This window comes from Dromiciops gliroides, chromosome 4 (assembly GCF_019393635.1).
Source record: "Dromiciops gliroides isolate mDroGli1 chromosome 4, mDroGli1.pri, whole genome shotgun sequence".
Taxonomy (NCBI): Eukaryota; Metazoa; Chordata; class Mammalia; order Microbiotheria; family Microbiotheriidae; genus Dromiciops; species Dromiciops gliroides.
The window spans coordinates 117,124,415-117,146,117 of NC_057864.1; the positions used below are offsets into that span (position 1 = coordinate 117,124,415).

Genomic DNA, 21,703 nt, shown 5'->3' on the forward strand with positions numbered 1-21,703 from the left:
CTATATTACCATGGTTGAAAGAGGCATGACAAAGCCATTTTTCATTATATCTTATTTACTACTGCCCAATTGGAAGTAGTCCTAGAAACAGGATTTGATGTTTAAATCATGCCACTAAGAGGTCAGGATTATTTCCTACCTCTGCATTTACATTGAACTTCCTCAATCTCCTCTTTGGAACAAAATAGATAAATCCTAATAAATAACATACCTTTGAGATTGCAAATTGAAAGCTGATAAATTAAAGCAAAAGTTGAAACAGGGTGTTGTATTCTATATATTTGAAATCAGAAGATGTGGGTTTAAATACCAGTCCTGATGCTTACTACATTATCACAATAATATAGAATCAGTGAATTCCAGTTTCTGATTTGAAGTTCTCACCATTCAATGAGAATTACATGCCATTCCATCTCCTCTCTGGGTATTTTCACTTGCACCCCCCATATCCAGAATACTCTCTCTCCTTATTTCCATATCAAGGCTTCCCTGGCTTCCTTGAAGACCTAGCTAAAGTCCCATCTTCCAGAGCAAGTATTTTCCAATACTTAATTCTAGATCCTTCCCTCTGTTAATTATTTCCAATTTATCTTGATATTTCTTTGTTTGCATATAGTTGTTTGCCTGTTGTCTCCCCCATTAGACTATGATCACCTTGAGAACAGAGACTATCTTTTTGTCTTTCTTTGTATACCTAGCACTTAACCCAGTGCTTGGCATATAGTAAGTGTTTAATAAATGTTTATTCAAGGCCTGCTATATTTTTAAGTAAACAGATAACCGGCCCCCAAGTTAGTTGACTTATTTTAAATCTAACTTGATTAATTAGACTAGTGTTTTTCAAATATATTGTGTTGATGTTCCCTATTTATAAACTCAGGCTCCTTGAATTTCCATTGTTGCAGTATTTATTTTTATATCCACCACAGATGGACATAAATAAAGGTTATTTTTTATTCAGGCTCTCAAATAACCTTGAGGCAGGCCTCTCGACATCTATAGTCCTCAATTTCCTCAGCTGTAAAAAGAAGGCTTTGGATTAGATTACTGTTGGGCACTTTCTAGTTCTAAATCATCTTATCATTTTTTGAAGGACATACTTTGAATCATAGAATTGTAATAAACCTCAGAGGTCATCTAGTTCAATTTTGTATATGAATATCTTCAATAATATTCTCAACTAGTCATCCAGCCTTTGCTTGAATGCTGTGGGTACCAGGGAACTCATTACCTTACAGGGCAGCTCATTACACATTTAGACACCTTTAATTATTAAGAAGTCATTGTAAGGGGCAGCTAGGTGGCACGGTAGATAGAGCACCAGCCCTGGAGTCAAGAGGACCTGAGCTCAAATCTGGCCTCAGACACTTAACACTTACTAGCTGTGTGACCCTGGGCAAGTCACTTAACCCCAATTGCCTCACCAAAAAAAAAATTATTGTAAAGATATGTTTTTTGTATTGAACCTAAATCTACCTCCCTGTTACTTCTAAACATTAGTTCTAGTTATTCCCTTTGGAAGTATGCAGAATAAATCTAGTGCTTAATTATACATGACAGACCTTCCAAGACCAACATTATGCCAATTCAATTCAATTTGACAAACATTTATAAAGTACCTCGAATGTAACAGGCTCTGTGCTAAGTGCTGTGGATACAAAACCCAAAAGTCTTAACATGACATCATCCCCCAATTCAATCAACTCCACTGGAACCCTATTGCTTCCAGGATCAAATATAAAATCCTCTGTTTGGCTTAAAAGTTCCCACTCCCCCTAACCTTTATACCTTTCCATTCTTACTACACCTTACATTCTGGTATATATTCTGCTATACAGTAACACTGGCCTTGTTGCATGGGTTCAGTCATTTCAGTTGTGTACGACTCTTTGACTCCATTTGGGGTTCTCTTGGCAAAGATACTGGAGTAGTTTGCCATTTCCTTCTCCAGCTTATTTCACAGATGATTAACGGAGGCAAAAAGAGTTAAGTGACTTGCTCAGGGTCATACAGCTAGTGCCTGAGGCCGGATTTGAACTCAGGAATATGTCTTCTGGACTCCAAGCATGGTACTCTATCCTTTGTACCATCTGGCTGCCCCTCTTACTGACATTCTTACTGTTCCTTAAACAAGATATCCCATATCTTGATTCCTGGAATTTGCTGTCTCTCAAACCTGGGGCTCTCTCCGTCCCTGTATCCCTGACTTCCTTCAAATCATAGATAATGTCCTATGTTCTATAAAATTATTTCTCAATTTCCCTTAATGCTAGTGTCTTCCCTGTGATTATCTCCAATTTATCCTGTCTATATCTTATTTTTATATTATCTCCCCTTTAGACTGGAGGATCATTTGGAGCAGAGACTTTCTTTTCCCTTTCTTTGTATCCCCAGCATGTAGGAAAGTAAGTGCTTAATAAATGTTTGTTGACTGATAAGAAAGGGCCCATACCCTAAAGGAGATTATATTCTAAAGGTAAATATATTTATAGGTAAGTAAATAGAAGATAATTTAAGTGAGAAGAGAGCACCGACAACTAAGGAAATTAGGGAAGGTTTCCCATTGAAAATAGCACCTGATGGCCACTTTTGTACAGTTGGTTAGCATATTGCCATCCCTATTAGACTATTGTGAGTTCCTTTAGAACAGGAACTTCATCTTTTGCCCTTTTTTATATTCCAAGTGCTTAGCACAGGACCTACAACATAGGATGGGGCTTCACAAATGCTTCTGGATTGACTAACTGACCGTGAAGGCAACTCTTCTTAGTTAAGGCTAAATATCCCCAATTACTTCAACAAACCTTCTCAGACTCATAAAATCCTCAAATTGGAAGATACATCAAAGGTCATCTAATACAATCTTCATCTAGCATATCCAAGTAAGATAACAAAGGTGAGACGTAGGTAATACCTTAAAGATCATCTGAGGAAACCCTTTCAGTTAATGATAAATAATGTGGGTCCATGATTATAAGAAAGTTAACAGCACAGTTCAGAATAAAGCGCAGAGCTTATTACAAGCCTCCAACTAACCATTCCTCCTGTGCTTGTATGCTTTAAGAATCAAGCCATCCATTTTTCTAACTCAGTTAAGACTTCTACATGACTTGACTGTATTGCTTTGTACTCATCCAATTCCCAGACAGGTCAAGATTGGGAACTTTAGGGTACAAAAGCATGCATAGACATAGCACCTGTTTAAAGCTCCTCAAGTGGTAGGACACCTTGGAGAAAAAGTAGGGTCATTCTTCGTTTTATTCAGATTTTGGCATAAGCAAAGAGAGAGGACAACTAGAACTGAATAGCAGAGGGAGTACCTGGGATCCCAATCTCCATTCTAAGGACAGTTCAAATGCCACCTCCTATACAAGGTCTCTCCTGATCCTCCCAGATGCTATATTATCTACCAATAAAAATTACTTCACATCATTTTAAGTAAAATAACCATGCAACATGCAAGGAGTGGCTAAATGGTATAGTAGATAGCAAGGCAGGCCTAGAGTTAGGAACTCCTCTTCCTGAGTTCAAATATGGCCTCCAATACTTGCTAGCAGTATGGCCCTGGGCAAGTCATTTAACTCTGTTTGCCTCATTTTCCTCATCTTCCTCATCTGTAAAATGAGCTGGAAAAAGAAATGGCAAACCACTTAAATATGTTTGTTACTTTTTATTTTATATATTTATATTTTTGTGGGGCAATCAGGGTCACACAGCTAGTAAGTGTCAAGTGTCTGAGGCTGGATTTGAACTCAGGTCCTCCTGAATCCAGGGCTGGTGCTCTATCAATTGTGCCACTTAGCTGCCCCTTAAGTATATTTGCTAAGAAAACCCCAAATTGTGTCATGGAGAGCAAGACATGACTGAAAAAGACTGAACAGCAAAAAGCATCCATCATAGTGTCATGAATAGAGCATTAGATATTATAATTAAAGACCCAAATCTGAATTCCATTTTAGCTGCTTACTACTTGGGTGACCCAGGGCAAGTCATCTGACATTTCTAGGACCTAGTTTCCTTATCTGTAAAATGAGAATGCTGGACTAGATGACTGCTAAGGTGTTTCCAACAACAAATCTGATGCTTCTATTATCCTATGCAAATGCTGAGCTGGACTTTACCCTTTGTGCCATTGAACATACCTTCATAGTGCTAGTCCCTCCCCCTGTGGATTTTCTCCTCTCTATATTTATCCTATGTGCTTTTTGTATAGTTATCTTCACATTGGCTCTCTCATTACGCTGTGAGCTTCTGCAGAGTGGAGACATTCCTTTGCCTTTCTTTATATGCCCAGTCCTAAGCAGAGTACTTGCTACTGTATATGTCCTTAATAGAAGCTTACTGACCAACTGACTTCTGAGGACATACTTAAATTCGAAAAACACCGTTCTGAGAATCTAAATGGCATCATGGAAAGGGTCAACCTCAGAGTGACGAGTTTGTTATGCTTTCTTGTTGAGTCATTTCAGTCATGTCTGACTCTTCTTGACCCCATTTGGGGTTTTCTTTGAAAAGGTACTGGAGTGGTTTGCCATTTCCTTCTCCAGCTCATTTTATAGATGAGGAAACTGAGGCAAACAGGGTAAAGTGACTTGCCCAGGGTAACACAGTTAGTAAATGTCTGAGGCCAGATTTGAACTCAGGTCCTCCTGACTCCAGGGACTTAGCTGTCCTGAGTGAGGATTACTCGAGTTCAGTTTCTTCTTCTGACATACATTGGCTAAGACACCCTAGATAGTTATTTTAAGTTCTCAATGTCTCTCAGGTAACTATCCAAGACTATAAATTTCAGGACATTTGTTGCTCTGCATTGGTAATGGGAATTTCTTCACTTAAAGTTTGGCAGGAGCAATGTAATTAGCTCTGGGCTTTATTTTGAACTTTGCTGTTAACTTTCTTATAATCATGGATCCACATTATTTATCATTAATTGAAAAGGGGATGGGGCAGCTAGATGGTGCAGTGGATAGAGCACCGGCCCTGGAATCAGGAGTACCTGAGTTCAAATCCGGCCTCAGACACTTAACACTTACTAGCTGTGTGACCCTGGGCAAGTCACTTGACCCCAAATGCCTCACTGAAAAAAAAATTGAAAAAGGGTTTCCTCAGTTGCAGACCAATAATGACAAAAAAGAAAGAAAAGGGGGTCGGGAGGGAAAGGAGGGGATAAAGAGGAAAGGGAAGAAAGGAAAGAAGGAAGGAAGGAAAGAAGGATTTAATTTTATGATGTACACGATATGAAAGATGACCTTTAGCACTAAGAATGTTCTTAGAAATAAAAATAAATATGTTTTACTCAGGCTCTCAAATGATCTCAAGGAAAGCCTCTTAACTTTTATAGTTCTCAGTTTCTTCACCTGTAAAAAGAAGGCATTGTACTAGATGACTACTAGGGCACCTTCTAGTTGGAATGAAGGAAGACATGGAGGAGGGGTAGGAAGAAAGAAAAGAAAGAAAGAAAGAAAGAGAGAAAGGGAGAGAGAGAGAGAGAAAGAAAGGAAAAAGGAAGAAAGAAAGGAAGGAAAAGAGACAAGGAAAGAGGAAAAAAGAAGGGAAGAAGGGAGGAAGTGAGGAAGGAAGGGAGGGAGGAAGGTAGATAGGTAGATAGATTAGAGATCATAGACAGATGGAAGATAATTGTATACATTCTCTTTACTGGGTCACACAATTTATATATATAATGTATATTATCAAATATATGTGTGTATATATGTATGTGTATGTATATTCATGTATATATGTATGTATGTATATACAGTGCATATTTATGCATGTATGTATGCATGTATAGACCCTTTAAGAAAATGTAAAGAGAAAATCCCTCCTGCCTTCACAGAACTTAGAACATCCTACTAGATACATCCTGTACATGGACACACATACAAAAAATGTACAAAGTAAACATGACCCATTAATTCACATCAGAATTCTGTTCTAAAGAGCACCCCCAAAAAGTCTCCTTTTCTATGCTCAAATGGCCAATAGAAAGGAAGCAAATAGTGACAGGGTAGTGCAACTCTAGAAAATCCCCAAGGAGATGGCATGTCTAGCTTCCCCTAGTGTGCACCCCATCCCCTGACAGCTATACTCTCAACTGTTGCTACATAGCCAAAGAAACCCCAAAGTGGGAGGAGTATGTCTCAGCATGACTGAGCAGGGTACTTCTCAGGCCAACCCTCCCTCCTCATCTCCTGCCCTGAAACAAAGTAATTGGGCTATGATTTAGAAAGGATGCATCCTGAGATAAACCTTAACATTCAACTTCTACCAAATTTGATCATAAAACATTTATCAGGGGTGATGGGGTTTTTGTTTTCTCCCGTAATTCTCTAGAGTTGTTTTTTTTTATTTTGTTTTGTTTTCTATTTCTCTTTTTAAGTTTCTGACCAAATCTAGGTTTTCAAATTAGTTTACAAGGCAAATAAACAGTTTGGAGCCATGTCAATACAATTTTGCCACAATTCCAGGATTGAAAGAAAATTATTTTACTGGAGAATCAGCATCTTCATAAGGGGCCTGACATTTCTAGAATCATGGAAGTAACAATGAAAATAACCATCCAAAGATAATGGAAAAGTAAATAGCATATAGAGCCTTCTCTGCTCCTCCGTTGCTTCTCTTTTACACACTGGTTCATTTGTTATTCATTTCAGAATGGATCACAGTTCACTGGACAAAGGCATGGAAGATTTCTTTAATAACTCTCAGTACTAATTTAATTCTACTTAAACATACATATTCTAGTGAATGCCACATGCTTTTCAGCATGATTTTATGTGTAAATCAGGATAATATGTTTTCAGATCATTAAGTAAAAGGAAGCATGAACTAAAACCTATTTAATCAATGAGGTATCACCTTTAAACTACCACAAGGTCATAAAAAAGATAATTTCAAAGCTATAAGTTTCCTAATTGTAATCAACAACAATCTAATGATGAAAGAAAGTATGTCCTAATGGCTGTAATAAACTTGTGCAAATCATTGACTGTCTTTGAAGATGCTGTACCTCTTCCTTTGGTAAAATGGTAGCTTCTCAGTTCTTGATTTCTAAGTCCAAATGAATGATTGCATCAAGCTCAGATAGTGTGGGCTTGCAAAGCAGTATAATAATGAAAATGATGAAGGTCTATATACTGCAGATGAAGACAAGCTTCAGTAAGCAGTTTAGCTCAGATTTGGTTTACCTCTGTAAAACAATACTTTAGTTCCTTAACATTTGCATAATACTCACATTTCTACAGCACAGACAAGTTATACATGGTGTGGTGCTGAATTGGAGATAGTAATGTGCTTTGTAGTGAGCTTTCTTTAATGGATAGATCACATAATGATTTTTTACAACAGTATGGAACAGTTATTCTTAGAAAACCATATGAACAATAGACTGGCACAGTTCCTCTTTATGCAAGATGTTTAAAATATAAATGTATCTAAACCAGTTTGTTTTTTTATTATATGGATGACATAAAATGAATAAATATCATAATTAACATTTTGCACTTCCTCTTTGCAGATAATTGAGATGTAACTTGAAATTACCATTAAAAAATCCAATCATATTTGTTTCCCAAATGTGAATCTACCTTTAGATGATACTTCCTGTGTCATATTATATATTATTATCTAACATATCTAAACATTTCCCTCAAGTGTTTTGGGGAGAGTAATCATCTAATATGATGATAGTTAACAGTTTTTGGCTCAAATAGGTAACTCAACCATGTTTCTTATTTATTCATCCTAAGCTTAATAAAATGTAGCACAGTTAAAGTCATCTAACACACACACACACACACACACACACACACACACACACACAATCTATTATAAGGATCCTTTAAAAAAAATGATAGTTTCTGCCATCCAGGATCTATTTTTACAATGTAGTTAATTAATTCTTACAAAGGTAGACATAATTATTATTTATTATTCAACAGATAATGAATCTGTATTGCATCAACAGAGGAGTACAGATTGAACCTTATTCTGGCCAATTCTAAGGAGAGTTATCTTTCTCATAAAAAGTATCCTCTAGCACTTTAGGAATGGTCAAAGATTGGTCTGTCATTGTATAAATTGTCATTCTCCTACTTAATAAATTCCAGTGGCTCCCTATTTCCTCAAGTAGCAAATATAAAATTCTCTGACTGGCATTTAAAGCCTCACAGCCTTGCCCATTCCTAGGTTTCCAACTGTCTTACATTTTCCTCCCCTCCTCATACTCTAGGATCCAGCTACACTGACCTCTCAGTGGTTCGTCACATAGGCCACTCCAAGGCAGGACCCAGTCCGTTCTTCATCCTAAGAATGTTTCTCCTCCTCACCACTGCCCCTTTGCTTCCCTGGCTTCCTTCAAGACTCAGTTCAAACCCTGCCTTCTATAGTCAGCTTTTCCTAGTCTTCCCTCTAGTAGTGTCTATCTTCTAAGAGTAATTACTATTCTTTCTCTCGCGCTCTCTCTCCCTCTGTTTATGTTCAGTTGTTTCAGTGGTATCCAACCCCTTGCTGACCCCATTTGCACTTTTCTTGGCCAAGACAGTAGAGTGGTTTGCCATTTCCTTCTCCAGCTTATTTTACAGAGGAATTTAGGAAAACAGGATTAAGTGACTTGCCCAGGGTCACACAACTAGTAAGTGCCTGAGGCCACGATTGAACTCAGGGAAATTGAGTTTTCCTGACTTCAGGCTAGACACTGTATCCACTACCCCACTTAACTGCTCTGTACATAGATAACTTAATTTTGTCTCCACCATTAAAATTTGAACTTCATAAGGGCAGGTACTATGTACATCAAGTGGTTAGCACAATGCCTGGTGCATGTTAAGCACTTAATAAATGTTTGGTGCCTACTTACAGATAGTGATTTTTTCCTTAGAGTTTAGAATAAATCAGACTCTAGGCTGCTTGGGTGAAGCTTAGCATAGGAGATCCCTTCTGATATCTAGTCAGAGACCCCCTAGATGGGAGGCAGTGGTTCTCTGCTAAGTAGCTCAGAAAAATTATTACATTGTTTTTCTCGACTAGTTGGGGCAACACCTTGGACAATTAAAAAACCAAAGACCAAGCCTCAGTTTAGGAGCTACCCACCTCTCTTTAGCCACTTTACAGTATTCGTTTGACTACACACCTAGTCTCCCAAATTATTAAATCCCCTTCCCCTTCCCCTCCCCTTCTCCCCCTCCCTCTCTCCATCTCCCCCACCTCTTTCTCACACACAAAAATGGTAGGCAATACTATTTTTTAAAATGAAGCAGTTTTGTAAGTACAAACTACAACCAGGAACACAAATAAATTAAGTCTCTAAATTCAAAATAATTAAACTTAATAATAAACAAGGTGATTAAAAGATAATTGACTCTAGTGCATTTGTAAAATTAGAGAAACAACATTTTATTTCACATGCTTACCCCCTGGAGGCATCATGATTGTTATAGGATCACTTATCACACTGCCTTGGCTATTTGATGCATTTACTTGCACAGTGTAGTTAGAAAATGGAACCAATCCACTAATGGACACCCAAAGGTTAGCCTCTTCAGTGTGTTGCAAGATTTGTGTGTCATTCTGAAGAGTGGAGTTGGATTTGCCTGTTAAAAGAAATATGAAAAGCTATTTATTAACAGATTTTTACATTGTAAGGATTAGCTGAGATATTGTATGTAAAGCACCTGCAAGCTTTACAGTACTATGTTAATACTTATTGTTGTTGGATAGTACAAATGTAAGATGAAAGTCATGTCTATGCATCTTGACCACACCAGGTATTTGCCAAAAGACTTTTTATGTGCAGAACTCTTTCCTTCACTTTCACCTCTCACCCACATATACTTCCTAAGGAAAGTTAGTCAAAGAACAATGAATACATATGATATTTTGCTCCCCTCCTTCCTAAAACGAGAAATTATCTTACAAACATAAATAAGATCCCAATTTGTAAATGAATTACAGCTGTAATCTATTTAATTTGGGAAAATAACTGCTCCATACATAGATGTTCAAAGAAAACATAAATCATATCAACAAATAGTAATAAATTACAGTATTTTATATTACATAGCACTTGCTGAAGTTAATACTTTATCAAAACTTAGGAAATATACGATAACAATTGCTTCCAAATAAGCAATTTTATGGCTACAAAGTGGTCCATTATGTATGGTGCAGTCCCACATTTTATCCTATCACCAAGCACTGCTCAGTTCATGTTGTATGCCCTTCTATTTTGTTAGTTACATTTCTTGGGTGCTTTAATCATAAAAGAAGCACTACCCTAATATCTTCCACTATGTCAAAGAAAAAAGATACTCCCTTACTTAATATAACATAAACTCCAAAAGGAAGACCAATGACACACATGACAGAGTCACGGGATCTTAGAGGTGGTAGGGACCTCAGTAGCCAATTAAGCCAACATATACTCAAAAAGGAATCACCACTATGTATATCAAACAAAAAGTCCTACAGCCTTGGATTGAAAAGTTTTCATAAAAGGAAAACTGCTCCCTCCTAGGAAGTTCCTCCCACTTTGGGATTGTGCACATTGTAAGAATGTTTTCCTGGACATCAAGCCTAAGTTTATCTCTTTGTAACTTGCACCCAAGGCTCCTGGTTCTGCCATCTGAGATCAAACCAGTCATGCATGCAACTACTTGAACACAGCTATCATACCCCCCTTGAGTCTTCTATGGTACTCTAAAGATCCCAGTTCTTTCAACCAATCTTCACAATATGGATTTATCATACAGGCTGTCCACCTGTGGATAATGCCAAGTTATCAATGCCCTTGTTAAAAGGTGCCTAGATTAAAGCATGATAATACTAAAGATATAGTCTGACCAATATTAGCATGGGTAAAACTGCATTATTCCTGTAATCTATTTCTTTCTTTTTAAAAAATTTTATTTCTTATTTGTGGGGCAATGAGGGTTAAGTGACTTGCCCAGGGTCACAGAACTAATAAGCGTCAAGTGTCTGAGGCCAGATTTAAACTCAGGTCCTCCTGAATCCAGGGTTGGTGCCTTATCCATTGTGCCACCTAGCTGCTTCCACCCTTTAATGTTTTTTTTTGGTTTGCTTTTTAATCTATTCCTTTCTTAATGAAGCCAAAGATCATGCTAAAATTTGGCTGCTACACAGCAACTTCTGACATATATTTGGCTTTCAGTCCACTAAAATCCTCAGATCTTTTTCACATTGCTGTCTAATCATACCTTTACCAACACTGCATTTGTGAAGTTGATTTTTTGAGTACAAGAACAAATTTATCTTAACTGAATTTCATCTTATTAGATTTGGACTAATGTTTTATACAATCAAGATCGTTTTTGATCCTGACATCCAGTTTGTAAATGACTTATGTTTGTTTGTATGTATTTGTAAAAAAAAATGTGGACATGATGAAATGATAAGGAGAGGAAACAAAGTAGAAATTAATAATATTCAAAGCTAAGCTGGGATAGGTTACTTGAGAAATTCATTACTAAAATTTCAAAGCAGTTATTTAAGAGATTGTTTGAGTCTCTATTGGTACAGCGTAATGTATTACTCAAAGTATTTAACAGGAAGTTAGGAGTTCTGGTTCCAAAGGAATGCTAAGCATTTTAAGGCTTGCCCATTATTGAAATGTGGCACTTCCAAATCCAGTCCATTTATCTTCAGAAGAGGATAAAAAGAAACAAAGATAGTATGATAATGAGACAAGTTCATGAGGAACAGACAGGTCTATTGGTATCAGTTCATTAATTCAACAAGCAAATGTAATTGACTATGCACCAAGCACTGTGAAAGGGACAAGACAACCCCAAATAGTCCTTACCTTTGAGGAGCTTATTTTCTATTGAACGGCTGCTGTGGAAAGTTTCCATTAGAGTTTAATGGAAGACCTTATAAAGGGGGAAGAGGTGAAAAAAGGGAACATTGGATCAGGAGAATGTGAGAGAAGGTTAGAGTGAGGGAAGGAAGAAGGGAGAGACAGATAGAGGGAGACAGACACTTCCTAGCCCATTGTCGTCATTATCACCATTACCACCACCACCACCATCATAATCACTAGCATTTATATAGAACTTTGAGTTTGGCAAAGCCCTTTATATATGTTACCACTCAGGAATATTGTAAAGAGGATTCATTAGTCAGAGGTTTTACTTGGTGACTTCTGAACTACCTTCAGTTTTGGATATTCTGCAATTCTAAGTATTTAGAAGAGAAAAAATGCTAGAAAAAAGTTGTAATGGTAATACTAATAATAATATCTTTAGAAAGAGCTTTGAACCAAAAATCCTAGGAAAACAAATATTAAAAACTATCTTTACATGTAACTGGAAAATAATAAAATACCTTTATGATAAAAATAAAGAGCTTTGAGGTTTATAAAATATATTCCTCACAATTTCTATGAGATAGATAACTGAAAAATACAGAATACAAGAGATTTGGGGACTTCTAAGGCCAAAAACAAAAATCTCTCTATAACATTCCTAATCAGTGATCATCTAGTTTCCATTTGAAGAACTCTGAGGCCCACACTCATATCATCTGAGCTGCCCCAGCATATTTTTGGACAGCTCTGTTAGAAAAATTCTCAACAAGTCTGTATATCAGCAAATTGGATTTTCTTTTATTCCTGCTTCTGATCTATGGGGTCAAGTAGACCAAGTCAAATTCTTCTTCCACTAATGGTGCTTTAATTGAATTCAGCAATCATGACTTTCCTAAATATTCTCTTCTCTAGGCTAAATATTTTCAGGTTTTTTTTTTCTTCAGTTGATACATATGTGATCTGATTTCAATCATTTCATCAATTAACAAGCATTTATTAAGTGTCTGCTATGAATCAGGTGCCTTAACATCCTACATACTTACTTAGGGTTTTTCAATTATTTATTACTTCAATCCTATTTAATGTTATTATCCACATAAGCAACAATCTCTACTACTTCTCAGTCAACTTTATCCCAGTACCTTACATTGACAAGTCATATCTAAGGGAGAAAACATTTTGGTGATTACAGAAATAATAATAATTGCATTGCATTTGTGAACAATTAACAGAAGATTGGGAACAGGGCAAGATTAATAAGTATTTATTTCTTATTCTATCAATGAAAAAAACAAAGGTTTCATCAGTGTTTCATGCCCTCCAAAAGATGTCTTGGAAAAGTCTCATGATGACTAGGTTACTAGGCAGAAAGTATCAAGTGGAGTGACACTGTCTAAAGTAAGTGGTGAAGCAATATAAATAGCTCATTACACAGGAATGTAATATCAGTATGTTCTTTTGAGCTGTGTTCTTCTTACAAACCTATTCTAGCCATACAAATACAGCTACTATCTTTTTAAATTGCAATGCAGGGGAAGCATATAAGGTAACACTTTGTTCTAAGTTCCCTAGATAACAACATTAATACATGATAATTATACAATTAGTTGTAACATTAAGTTCTAGTTATAGAACAATGATTACTCAGTAATTATAAGAAGTATATAATTACTCAATAATTATGAGAAGTATGTAATTACATAACCATTTTATTCAGTGACACAGAGAGAGAGAGAGAGAGAGAGAGAGAGAGAGAGAGAGAGAGAGAGAGAGAGAGAGAGAGAGACTACACATCTCCAAGAGTCAAACTGGGCCTAATACTCAGTTCATATTTATAAACCAAGAATGTCTGCTAACATATATAACCTCAATTAAACTCCATTCTCAATACTCCAAACAAACAAAAAAATATCCAAATATAATTTCCTTCTCTTTACCAACTTTCTTCTTTGGGATGCTGAGATAGTAAAGAAAGAGAATTAGAATTCAGGTCCTCAGTTTACTCCTGTGAGAATAAAAGCACCACTACCCTGCCGAGAAAGACACTGTGAGAACCAGGGCAGCTCTGCCCTGAGGAGAAAGCATGAGGTAACCTTTGAAGGGTAAATTGGCATCTGGAAGTTATTTCTACTGCCTGTAAGTCATGTCAATCAATGGACCAGCCAATTAGCTTGGAGCTATATGTGTGGACTGCCCTCTTCCAGTTCGACAGGGGATTTCTGGTGGAACTGAGGAGAATTCATTCACTCTCTGGGATAACTAGGTGAAGGCAGCTTCTTCCTCTCTCTTTGCTAACCTCTAATATATTTGTTTTGTTTTGTTTTGTTTTTTGCAGGGCAATGAAGGCTAAGTGACTTGCCCAGGGTCACACAGCTAGTGTCAAGTGTCTGAGGCTGGATTTGAACTCAGGTCCTCCTGAATCCAGGGCCAGTGCTTTATCCACTGCACCACCTAGCTGCCCCCACCTCTAATATATTTTAATAAATACTTAATGCCCAAAGACTGGTGCTAAAGCTTCTAATTTAATAAGACCACACATTAGATTTTTAGACATCACAGTTAGATTTTTAAGCTTCACACTCCCTCTGAGAAGATTGTGCTTTACTTCTTTTCATTGCATAAACTTTGTTTTTCAGTGGACTGGAAAATACAGCCACATTGGTTCAGCCTCACAGAAATTTTTTAAAAAGTATGAAAAATGATAAGCATTTCATATCACAGGAGGCTGTTCCTGCCCCACTAGTTTTGGCTCTTAACCTATTTATGAGTCTAAAGAGATAGCACATTTTATTTTGGGTGTGCATGTTCTCCTCTGACTTCATCACTAAACACATCCATATACATTTCAACTTGAGGCTGTTTTCAATCTCTTTGACAACGGATTGTGGCATACACCTTTATTGCTAACATGGTGACCCAGAGCAATAATCTCTAAGACACTAACTTTCTTTTCTTTTTTTTTTTTTAGTGAGGAATTTGGGGTTAAGTGACTTGCCCAGGGTCACACAGCTAATAAGTGTTAAGTGTCTGAGGCCGGATTTGAACTCAGGTACTCCTGACTCAAGGGTCGGTGCTCTATCCACTGCACCATCTAGCTGCCCCCCCCCCAAGACACTAACTTTCACATAGGGGAAAAGCAGGGTACTTTCACAGTGAGATTTTCCAAAGTTTATGTATTCAATTAATCAGCAAGTATTTGTTAAGCACCTAATATACCATAGCCATGTGATAGGTATTAAGTCTGGAAGGTAACAACAAAGGTAATTAGTCCTTGTTTTGATTTTTTTTCCCCACATGATAAGCTCAGACTAAAGCATTGAGTCATAATTTCCATAAAGATTGTTATTATTAAAAGTAAGCTATTAGGGGGTGCAGTGGATAGAACACTGGCCCTGGATTCAGGAGGACCTGATTTCAAATCTGGCCTCAGACACTTGACACTTACCAGCTGTGTGACCCTGGGCAAGTCACTTAACCCTCATTGCCTTACCAAAAAAAAATTAAGCTATTAGTGAACAATTACATTTATGGAAAGTGATAGATTTAATGACAAGAAGAGAAATGTAAAAAAAAAACCATCTTTCTTTAGGGAAAAAATCTGAGAAATTTGATTCTTGTAATAACAACAATCAAACCCCCTCAAAACTCTTTTATTAAGTAGTTTTCAAATTCTCTCTCATTGTCTCTTTCTCTTACTTCAATGGGTAAGGGTAAAGGCAAGGAAAAGACATGCTATTCTCCAACGCAAGAGATGAGTATTTTAAATCTTTCAATATGTACGAGAAGCAAAAACTTCCTTTGCTTCCATACTACAAGCCAAGGTGTTCAATTTTCCACGTGACAGACCAGGTCTCAATGCAGATGAATAAAATAGATTCTTCACAAGGACACAGGTGAAAACAATGTTCATTTTTCATGGACATCACCCAGGGAACGAAATCTATACACTTATTTTCCGTAAGTCTATAGATATAGTATATTTTCTGAATTTCAAGAGAGCATTCAAAAGGAGAATTGACATACACCTTTTTCCCTTTGTCTCTTAAAGTGAAAAAAAAAGCCACTAAGGAAACAGGTCAAAAAATTATGCTAATGCATATGACTACACCTATGCAAAAACTTACCTTTAGTTCCAAATATCAAATATAGTAGAATCACCTTGTAGTAATAGTTTCCTTCTTAGTCACTTTCAAAAAATGTTTACAACCAAGATACCTGTTATGGTAAGCATGAGGTCCTCTTTGGATATTCTTGACATGTAGAGGAGTATGGGGCTTAACATGTAAAATGGTTGCCACACAACTGCCTATCTGTTCTATTGAACACTAATCTAAATAGGTATGTAGAGTCCCTGGGATTTCGTGATGTGGAAATGATTGCTGTCCTGGGCACATCTTCCTATGGGCCTCTCTAGACTGAAATAACATATATGGGTATCTTTTACCATTCTTGTTATCATCATTGTCACAATAATTTTAATGCCTCATATATTCCATAATTTTTTTCTGTGTTCTGTACTGTTCTGACCTTTTCAATATTCTGTAATTTGACTGGCTGGCCATTTCAGTTCTCTCCTTTTTTTACAGCCTTATTAACTTGCAGGAAAGAGGTGAAATGGACAACCAATCAGAATACATAATGTTGCAAAGGTCATAGTGGTACCTTATGGAATCATCACACACCAAATACTTTACGTTAGGCATTAACATTCTGATATCTTATTCATGTGTCAAAGATTGTAACAAGAACAGAAAATGGCACAACATGAGTCCATTCTCATGACAAAGATTGTAATAAAAAAAGACAGAGAACAAACCAAATGGATTCTTGTTATCTTGTGAATTTTTTGCATGTCAGACTGGTCCCATTTTAAGTTAGCCTTTCTCTAAATCCAATTACATTTTAAGGTAGAAGATATGTTAACTAATTTCCCTTCTTCACCGTCTAAATGGGAAAAGCTATATTTTTCCTCCACTGAGATCTCAATTCATGTATCTCTATCTCTGTGCTAACACAGAGGTCTGCCAATAGCAAAGTTCCCAGAAGGAATATGGAAGATTAGAGGAAGATGAGAAATGAACCCCCAACAAATATCAATCATGTCCAGAACACTGGAGATAGTAGAAATCCCATTAATTCAAACTTCATTTTATTTTGTTGTTGTTGTTGTTGAGTTATTTCAGTCATGTCTGAATCTTTGTGACCCTGTTTGAGATTCTTACCATTTGGTTTTTCCATTTTCTTCACCAGCTTATTTCATAGATGAGGAAACAGAGGTAAACAGTGCTAAGTGACTTGCTCACAGTCACACAGTTAGTATTTGAGGCAGACTTGACTCCAGACCCAGCACTCTATCCACTATACTGCCCAGCTGCCTGTCATTTTATTTAACCTTCCTTAAATGCTTGGTTTGTTTGTTGTTTCTTTTTTTTCCAAAATAACAGGTATAAATTAAGTCCAAACTATTCACACTTGGAAGGGTGGGAAATTGTAGGGAGCTATTACTTAGAGGGAGAGAGGACTCCTATCAGCATGTGATACAGTTAAAAGCATAAAAGGGGGGACCTTTAGGAAATACTTTTTTGGAATCCATAATTTAAATTGTTGCTGACAACTCAAACTTTCAGCAAAATTCAAGTTATTTTTATACATTTCTTTAAAAAGAAGTACATAAATACCAAAATACTTATAGTGTGTAATTAAGATTAAATTAGAATGCATATTCTGTGATATACTTGGACATTTGAGGAGGGATATCCCTAGTGGTTTTTAATGCAAAATATCTTACTGTTATTATAATTATCATAGTAGACATTTTAATAGGACATCATTTGGTAAAACTATAACTCTGAAGTTTTTCTTCAGATTGTACATATTATATTTTTGATTATTTTATTTTATTCAGTAGCAAATACTACATCATAAGACACTGAGCATGATTCCACCCACTCATAATACATAACCTTATGGATGTCTAGATTCCTATCTATTAAAGGGAGAGCACATTTCTAGCTCCCTTCTCCGCCAGCGTCCTCAGGAAAGAGCCCAGACCGAGCGCCAGTCTCTTCCTTCCTCCTCCCACTAGTCTGCGTCACTTCCTCCCCGCCAAAGAAAAGACTCCTGGTCTTGCCCTCAAAGACCTTCGCTTCATGGGCAGAACTCTTCTACAGTAAGTATCCAGCAGGTGGCGTCATTCCAATCGTTACATGGACAACCAGGAAAGTTTTGTGCTTGGAATGCTCTACTTTTGCAAGCAACATGCTATACTGAAAAGAGCATAGAGTTATTACTTGAGGAGCTGATTATAGGATTAAATGCTTGGGTATTCCATTTATATGTGTATTCTTAAACTAGCCCATTTACTTCTCTGTCCTCCAGTTACCCAATCTGAGAAAAAACATATTTATGTTGTCTAACACACAGTGTGTTTCTGAGAATAAAATATTTCATGAGACCATGGCAATGCCAATTCTGTGCTTAATCGGGAATTCTGAGATGGCTGGCACAGAATAAGTGCTTAATAAATGTTTTCTATGTGTATCTTCATTTGTGTAGTTGTTATATTCCATATTGCTTCAAAGTTTGAAAGCCATGTAGAAAAGTATACCAGAAAATTTAATAGGAGATTTCTGCCAAAGAAATTTACCAGTTAAGCACATCTCCCTCTAAAATTATCTCAGTAACAATAAGAAAACCTTTGCCATATGAAAAGAAGAATAAGAAGACGATGACTTGATACACGGAAAGCTCTGAAAACTTAGAAACAACCAAAACTAGCTCAGAAAATAGCAACACAAAAAAAACCCTGAAGATTGGGACAGTGTACCCTCCACCCCAGGAATAGAGTTCAACTTTAACATAAAGTTAAAAGTCAACAAATAGCCTAGAAAAATGAAAATACAACAAAAAAGAACCTTAGTGTAAAAAGTTACTATTGTAACAGGGAAGATCAAGACATAGACTCAGAAGAAAATAGCTGCAAGCTAAACCCCAAAGAAAATAGGCGAATTGGACATAAGCCCAACAAGAATTTCTGGATAAGATTTTTGTTAAAAGTATTTTTAAAAGCAATTAAGAGAGGGGCAGATAGGTGGCGCAGTGGATAAAGCACCAGCCCTGGATTCAGGAGTACCTGAGTTCAAATCCAGCCTCAGACACCTGACACTTAGTAGCTGTGTGACCCTGGGCAAGTCACTTAACCCCCATAGCCCCACCAAAAAAAAAAAAAGCAATTAAAAGAGGTAGATGAAAATTGAGAAAAAGAAACAAGTAACACAAGAAAATTATGAAAAGAGAGTCAAGAGCTTGGTAAAAGTTAAAATAAATACTCATAATACTTTTTTTTAGGGGGGGTGAGGCAACTGGGGCTAAGTGACTTATCTAGGGTCACACAGCTAGGCCAGAATGACTTGTATTCTTATATATTTGATTCAGTTCTCCACATATTTTCCATATGAGACCTTTATCAGAAATACTGTCTGTACAAATTATTTCCCAGCTTTCTGCTTTCCTTATAATCCTGTTTATAGTGATTTTGTTTGTGTAAAACCTTTTTAATTGGATGTAGTCAAAATGATCCATGCTGCATTCTCTATCTCATCTTTGGTCATAAATTCTTCCCCTCTCCATAGATCTGAAAACTATTCCATCCTTTTATAATTTGCCTATGGCATCACCCTTTACATATAGCTCTTGTACCTATTTTGATTTTACTTTAGTGTATCATGTAAGATACACTAAAGATACTAGTTCCTGCCATACTATTTTCCAGTCAGCAAACTGGAAATCCAGAAAATTAAAGGAGAGATTAGTAAAAGTGAAAATAACATAACCATTGAGTTAATAAATTAAACTAGACATTGGTTTTATGAAAAAAAATAGTAACCTATTCATTAATTTAATTTAAAAAACAAATAAGAAAACAAAATAAGTGTGGGGCAGCTAGGTGGTGCAGTGCATAAAGCACTGGCCCTGGATTCAGGAGGACCTGATTTCAAATCTAGTCTCAGACACTTGACACTTACCAGCTGTGTGACCCTGGGCAAGTCATTTAACCCTCATTACTCCACACAAAAAAGAAAAAAATAATCAATAAAAAAAAATGAAAAGGTTGAATTTAGCTCCAATAAAAATGAAACTAAAACAATTATTGGGAGCAATTTTTTTCCAATTATTTGCAAATAAATCTAACAAAATAAGTGGAATGGATAAATATTTACAAAAATGTAAATTGTCCACCTTAACAGAATATGACATAAAATATTCAAATATCTATCTTAGAAAAAGAAATTGAACAAACCATCTGTGAGTTCCCTCAGGCAAAATCCCCAGGACCACATGTATTAACAAGTAAATTCTATGAAACATTTAAAGAACAATTAATTCCAATACTATATAAAGTTTTTGGGAAAATAGGCACAAAAGGAACCCTACCAAATTAATGACACAAATCTGGTGCTCATATCTAAATCATAAAGAACAAAAATAGAGAAAGAAAACTATAGAATAATTTCCCTAAGTAATATCAATGCAATTTTTAAAATAAAGTACTAGCAAGGAGATTGCAGCAACATATAATAAAAATTATACAGTATGTTCAGATGCCATTTATATCAAGAATCCAGGGATGGTTCAATACTGAGCAAAACTATCAGCATAATTAACTATATCAATAACAAAAACAAAAAATCATGTGATTATCACAATAGATATTGAAAAACTTTTTGCAAAATACCATAAACATTCCCATTAAAAAAGCACACCAGGAAGCTGAGGAATCAGTGGAGCTTTTCTTAAAATATGTTGTACCTATCTAAAATGATAAGCATGCTTATCTGTAATGGATATAATCTAGAAGCTTCCTAATAAGATCAGGGGTGAAGCAAGGATGTCTGTTATTACCAAAATGCTACTTATAGCTATAAGGAAGGGTAAATACTTTAAAGGAATTAGAATAAACAAGGAAACAGAACTATCACTCTTTGCAGATAGTATACTTAGAGAATAAATGAAAAAATAACTAGTTAAGTTCAGCAAAGTTGCAGGATATAAAATAAGCCCACATAAATCATCAGCATTTCTATATATTACCCACAAAGTGCAGCAACAAGAGATGGAAAGAGAAATTTTATTTAAAATAACTGTAGATAATATAAAATATTTGGGAGTCTACCTCCCAAGTCATACCCAGCAACTACATGAACAGAATTCCAAAACACTTTTTCACATAAGTAAAGTCAGATTCAAACTGGAGAAATATGAATTGCTCGTGATTAGACTGAGCCAATATAATAAAAATGATAATTCTACCTAAATTCATTTGTTTATTAAATGCCATAACAATCAAATTACTAAAAATATTTTATACAGCTGGAAAAAAATAGAACTCATCTGGACAAATAAAAAAACCCAAGAATATTCAGGGAATTAATGGGGAAAATATAAAGGATAGTGGCTTAGCTTTACCAGATCTAAACCATATTACAAAGTGGTGATTACCCAAACACTTTGGTACTGACTAAGAAACAGAGTGGTAGATTGGTGGAATAGCACAGAGTATTCAGCAGGAAACAAGTGTAGTAGATTGGTGTTTGATAAATGCAAAGATTCAAACTTTTTGGACAAGCAGTCTCTAGTTGATAATAACTCCTGGGAAAACTGGAAAGGAGTTTGGCAAAAACCTAGGTAAAAACCAGCACCTTACATTGTGTGTGTGTGACATTCATATCCTAAAACACTAAAAAATTTAGAAATAAATTTATTTTCTTTTAATATTAACAACATCATCTATCTCCAATCAATGGGATTATCCTATATGTAATGGAGAAATACTAGGTGTCTTTCTAATAAGATCAACAATAAAAGTAAAATTTGCATTGTTAC

The 21,703-nt window shown here is 36.1% G+C and overlaps 1 protein-coding gene across 1 annotated transcript in view; it reads right to left on the reverse strand.

Moving 5' to 3' along the window:
- Positions 1-21,703, reverse strand: part of USH2A (usherin) — a 1,082,898-nt gene that overhangs the window by 396,312 nt on the left and 664,883 nt on the right. The window contains exon 37 of the mRNA XM_044004202.1: positions 9,411-9,590. Within this exon, the coding sequence (XP_043860137.1) occupies positions 9,411-9,590 (180 nt within the window). The remainder of the gene's footprint in view (positions 1-9,410; positions 9,591-21,703) is intronic.